The sequence below is a fragment of the Myotis daubentonii genome, chromosome 9 (assembly GCF_963259705.1).
Source record: "Myotis daubentonii chromosome 9, mMyoDau2.1, whole genome shotgun sequence".
Classification (NCBI taxonomy): Eukaryota; Metazoa; Chordata; class Mammalia; order Chiroptera; family Vespertilionidae; genus Myotis; species Myotis daubentonii.
Genome location: NC_081848.1, coordinates 45859112 through 45865353, shown reverse-complemented (window position 1 = coordinate 45865353; position 6242 = coordinate 45859112). Strand labels below are relative to the sequence as shown.

The 6242-nt window shown below is 37.3% G+C and overlaps 1 protein-coding gene across 1 annotated transcript; it reads right to left on the bottom strand.

Annotated features, from left to right (window-relative positions):
* Window positions 1–445: 445 nt before the first annotated feature.
* Window positions 446–1969, bottom strand: LOC132242180 (olfactory receptor 56B4-like). Its single transcript, XM_059711095.1, has 2 exons — window positions 1765–1969; window positions 446–1202 (listed from the first exon to the last, which is right to left on the bottom strand). The coding sequence occupies exons 1-2, from the start codon at window positions 1950–1952 to the stop codon at window positions 446–448; spliced, it is 945 nt and encodes a 314-aa protein (XP_059567078.1). The 5' UTR covers window positions 1953–1969.
* Window positions 1970–6242: the final 4273 nt, after the last annotated feature.

Below are 6242 nucleotides of genomic sequence, written 5' to 3'. Positions count from 1 at the left end.
GTATTCAAAAGTGTGCATTTTTGGTAGATGTGAAAATGGGAAAAATTAATTTAGATTTAGTTAATTGGTTATTTGAAAGTACTTTTTAGGGCCTTTTCTAGGCCTATGTTCTTCTTTTCTTAGGAAGAAAATTTTACCACCAATTAGATGAAGTTTTCCATGTGTATATCATATCTCAAAGCATTGGAGCTGTGTACAAGTGTGTCCATCTCTGAGCAGCAACAATGGTCCGAGATAATTATATTGTATTCCCACTTATTTCTAGTTATAGGAAATTTCATTATAATTTTCATATGCCTATTTTGATGAGTTGAGGCTACATTTTAGTGATGCTATTGGCCATTTCCCCCCATTTTTTACAATCCAGGTCTATAACCTCTTTTCTTCCTAACACCTATTTTGACTTATAAAGCTGAGATTACTTCTGAAGTGGGTGGACAATTCTTCACCCGCCAAGCAGCCTCCGGAAACCCAGTCTGAGATCTCCCATCCTGAGAGCATAGACCATGGGGTTGAGAGCAGGGGGGATAACATTGTGCAGCACATTAAGGAGTACAGGGATAAGGGGAATCTTTTCTTTTACAAGGTGTGTGACAGATACCACTATGATACCTGAGTAGAAGAAGAGGATGAGGATGAAGTGGGAGCTGCAGGTGCTCAGAGCCTTAGACATTGCTTCTGCTGAGTTCAGCCTCAGCACAGTGTGAAGGATCAGTACATAGGAAGAAAAAACCAGAGCCATATCACTCCCAACTATGATCCATGCTAAGAACAGTTGGTAAAATTTGTTCACAGTGATGTCATCACAAGCCAGGCTGATGACCCCCAAGTTAGAGCACAGGCAGTGGTCAATTTCATTCTTGGAACAGTAGAGTCTTTGGGCAGCCAGGACAGGCACTGGGATGGTCAACAAGCTATTTCTGAGCACCATGAATCCTGTGACCTTGACCATAAAAGCGTTAGTGACTATGGAGGGGTATCGAAGAGGGTGACAGATGGCTATGTATCTGTCCACTGCCATGCAGAGGAAGATACCAGACTCTAAAAAAAAGAAGCAGTGGATGACATACATCTGAGCAAAACATTCAGGGAGGCTGATGGCTTTCGCATCAAACCAGAAGATAGCCATAATCTTGGGCATAATGGTGGTGGCCAAGCCAATGTCGACGAGTGACAATACACCCAGGAAATGGTACATGGGTGCCGGGGTCCAACCCCAGCAGGTCCAGGGGTTCCCAAAGGCATGGACGGAGTCGGCGAAGAAGGAAGGACACGGAGACAGTGTTCAGTTGATCAGCATGGTTGGGTTCTCTTGCCTGGTTCTACTGCCAGGTTCTGTAGGTTCTGTCTTCTTGGCTCTGTTCTGAGTTCTGTCTCTCGCTGTCTTCTGAATTCTGTGTTCTAAGTTCTGAGTGTTTCTGTCTTGTTACAACTGTATTTATACCAGTTGATTCAATCCTATCAATCTCTATTACAAAGGTTAGGGCGTTTCTTATCTCCATTCCAGGGAGAAAAGATTATGTAGTTTAAGCATGATTGTTCGTAGTTAAAGGGATTAATTACCCGCCTGGCATTTAGTTGAGGGGTTTTATTCCCTCCCTAACTTCAGGGGAAAATCCCTACCTGGGGATTCAACCTTTCTCGGAGAGGTGACCTTGGTTAAAACACAGCGCCAAGAAGGTGAGCAAACATATTAAGAACCGTATGCCATATATGCCAGGTCCCTTGAAACAGCAAGGATGGACCGGCTCCCGGCACATGGGCTCATGTAGCGTGGGCTCATGTTGGATGGTGATGAAGATGAGGAGATTAGCAGCAAGAGCTAATAGGTAGAGCAGAGCCAGGGGCAGGGAGAGCCAGTGCTGCCACTCGTGAATGCCTGGGAGCCCCATCAAGATGAACTGGGAGATGTGGAGGTTGGAACTGTTGGTAACACTGGTGGAGGTGTCCATGGCACAGGTGCCCTGTTCTCAGTGTCTTTCCTAAAACTAAAATATGAAGGAGGTTATGTTTGAAAATTCAGCTGAAGGTCTTAATTACTAGTAGAGACTCCCATCAAGGACTCAGGTTCTTTAATCATGAGTGAGCTTTAAATTTTTTTTATAAATTTATTTTTGCTCTGGGTAATATTTCACAGAGGACAGACAATAAAGAAGGCTTAAATTAGTTCTAAACAGAAAGGTTGAAATAGCTATTTGTCATCACCACTTGTATGCCTAATCAGCATGTCCAAATACATCAACAATAATATCTCCAACTGATACCAAATACTAATATTTGGTTTACTCCCAGTTTTCTGTTTTATGTTTAAGCTGTGTACATCTATAATATGGAGATAATATTATATGTGTCCTCTGTCTTTAAGCAATGTGTTCTAAGACATAACATAGGTGGTCAATAAAAACTTACTGCATGAATAATAAAATGAACCATGACTTTCCAATATCATTAAAAGCAATGTGGAGTCCTAGTTTTAATGACTGCTTTCTATTCCTATATTTATTTGACTGTTCTTAAATTAATAACCAATATTTTACTTTTCTGTGTGGAATTTCAAAAATTATACAAAAATGATACATACAAAAGTTATAGCGATCTTAAAATTTTATTTTTAGCAGTATTTTGGTATTATTTTAATGTCACACATGAGCATGTGAAAAAGTAAAACATACTTAAAAATATAAACCCATGCTTTGGATTCCCAAATTCCTTTTTCTTTTTTTTTTTTTCACCAAAGGCAACCGGTAATAATTTCTTTGGAGTCTTTCCAGAGATAGTTTTTGCATGGACAACAATATATGTACTATTTCCCCATAAAAGACAAAAACAAATGTTAGTATACCAATCATACCTTTTTTATCGTTTGTTTCCTTGACTGTTCTTTTTTTAGCTTAGTTCACTTGGAGACTGTTCCATATTGCCATATAGATATACCTCATTGTTATTAAGTTGCATGATTTTCTCCCACATGGATGTCTGATATATTTTGAGAACTTTTGATGAACATTGGTATTTCCAGTAATTTTACACTGTAAAAATCATTCAAAAATGTAGTTGGTCACATATTTTTAAGCATATGTGTAAGTTAATATACAGGATAATCGCCAAGAAATAAATTATTGGGAGAAATGGAATAAATGATTTTTATTGATATTGCCAAATTGTCTTTTCAAGAGGTTTTTCTGGTCCTGTATGATAGTAGGGCATTTTTTAAATATATATTTTATTGATATTCCACAGAGAGGAAGGGAGAGGGAGAGAGAGCCAGAAACATGAGTGAGAAAGAAACATCGACCAGCTGCCTCCTACACACTCCCCACCGGGGATGCGCCCATAACCAAGGCACATGCCCCTGACCAGAACCGAACCTGGGACCCTTGAGTCCGCAGGCGGATGCTCTATCCACCGAGCCAAACCAGCTTGGGCATATAGTAGGGCATTTTTAATGTTCTTAACATACACTGAAACATTGCTTCATAGGTACATTATAGTACTTTATAGTACATTATACACCCAGAATGTGTTCATGACCTGTCTATTTTATCACATCCACACAATGATTGAAAAATATAATTAAAAATTTTTGTTACTAGAATAAATAAAAATTGAAATTTCAGGTTTGGTTCACCTTTCCCTTTATTATTTAGTAAACTTTGACATTTTCAAAGCGCGCCCCTTCCCCCACTTATATATGTAGTCAATCTTCACTTTTTGCTTTTTGTTCAACTCATCATGAGGATCAAATGAAATAATGTTTTTCAAGGGCTTACCATGGAGTCTGGCAGCACATATTATGAATTTGTATGAGAGTCATTATACCTTAAAAATATTGCCTCTATCTGTTGAATTTTCTGTAAATAGTTTCTCCTATTAATTTTCATTACAAATCTATCCTTTAAAAAAATCACACATGTGCATACACAGACTTTTATGTATTCATAAAAAGTGCACTTTTAAAATTAATTCTTTCATGATATTTAAACTTTAAATAATGTAAATCTTGGCACTTAAATAAGTGTTTCCTTGCATTTTCTTCATAAACATTTATTTTAAAATTAATTTTGTAACCAATTTGAGATTTGACATGGAGTGAGAAAGTCCCTAAATTAATTTCATCCATAAAAGCTAAACCATTGTCCCAGCACTATTTAGTTAAGAAGCCTTCCCTCCCCATTAATTTATAATGTGTTCTTTTTGTCAAATATTCAATCCAAACACATATTTAAGGATTATTGTCAGAATGGACAGTCTTGTCTGTTTTTATTTCCAGAAGCAATTGAATTAGTATATTTACCAATGGTAGGAAAGAGTCTTACTAATAATTTCAAATATTTTTTAAAATAAAAAAAGACTGGTCATATTTTTGAGTATAAAAGTAAATTAATATACCCTGACTGGTTTGGCTCAGTGGATAGAGCGTTGGCCTGCAGACTCAAGGGTCCCAGGTTTGATTCCAGTCAAGAGCGTGTATCTTGGTTGTGGGCACATCCCCAATGGGGGGTATGCAGGAGGCAGCTGATGGATGTTTCTCTCTCATCAATGTTTCTAGCTCTCTATCCTTCTCTCTTCCTCTATGTAAAAAATCAATAAAATATATTTAAAAAAGTAAATTAATTTTTTAGAAGAACACATTTTTAGTCTACTGAATCTTTCTATTTATAAATTTGTTTTGCCTTTCTGTCATAGATATTTTGGGAATTTTCCCATTACTAGTACTTTTTTGTCTTATTATATTTCCTAATTGGATATTATTACTTTAAAAAAACCTTCTGATGATTATTGTTTTTAAAAACATTTCACAAAATATAGCTATTTAATACTATCATGTCCTAAAGCAAATAGCTTTTTAGTAAATTTTCAGAATATTTTTGTTAGAAGAATGTATTATGTATTTTTAAAACTTTACATAGTATATGCTCTGATTTTTATTATTTATTTTAAAATGTAATTTAATTTTTTATCATCATTTAAGCCCTCCATGCCCTTCTCAACCACCACTCACCCCCCTCCACCCTCACAATCACCTCATTGTTGTTTATGTCCATGAGTTTTCTGTTTCTTTGTTTTTTGTGCACAATCCTTCCACTCCAGCATCCTCCACTTACCAGAGCTGTTTGTGTGCTCGCTATTTATGAATATGCATAACAAGTGCACTCTTAAAATTAAATTCTGATTTTTATTTTCATCTTATTAAAGTGTTTATAATTTTCTAAACAACATAAAGAAGCACACACATATAGACTCATAGATACAGAGAACAGAATGATGTTTGCCATAGGGGACAGGGTTTTGGGGGATGAGTGAAAAATGTGAAGGGATTGAGAACCACAGATTGATAATTACAAAATAGTCATGGGGTTGTAATGGATAGCACAGGAAATATAGTTAATAATATTGTAATAACTATGTATAGTACCAGTTGGATATTGAAAATATCAGGAGGAACACTTTGTAAAATATATGATTGTATAACCTCTATGCTGTACACATGAAACTAATATAAAGTTATATTGAATGTAAATGGTAATTGAAAATGTTCAAAACTTTAAAAAAAAGGAGCACTGATTGTCAACATCCTTGTCTGGTCTAGACTTTAAATAGAATGCCTCCCGAGCTCTCTCCAGTTGGGTACTGGATAAAGGTTTTCAGATAAATAGTCTGCATTAATTTTGGTGATTTGATGTCTAGTTTTAGTTCTTGATTTTATTTTTGAATCAGAAATGAATAACTTCAATTGCTGTCTCTTCTCAGGGTCTTGGATCTATAATTTAAATGGGAGGCTATCCTGCTCCCCCCCGCCCTGCACCCCCCCCCCCCAGGCCTGTGCCCCCCGGTAGAGCTTTCTAATTCTTTCTAACATGACCAGAGGAGAGCTTCTTCACACTTTTCTACTTGTTCTGCAGACCTCAAGCCTTAGTCTCTGTACAGGTGAGATCTTGAGGAAAATGAGAGCCAGTGTTGAAAGGATTAAACTAAGGAAATCAACTGAGAAAGCCAAGGCTAGAGGAGAGAAACAGAGCCGAGAGCAACGAAACTGCCTTCTCCACTCACCTGGGCCCTGGCGACTCCCTGCTAAGGAGGTCCTGGAGAATCCTCTGCAAATGGAACGGCCTCTGCAGCTGCTACTATTCGCTTGGCTGCACTTCTCTTTTATACCATTGCTGCTGAGAGTATATTTTCTCTCCTCTGGGGTCTGGGCTGTCACAGTTTGGAGCCCAGAGTTGCCCCAGGTCTTCCCTGCC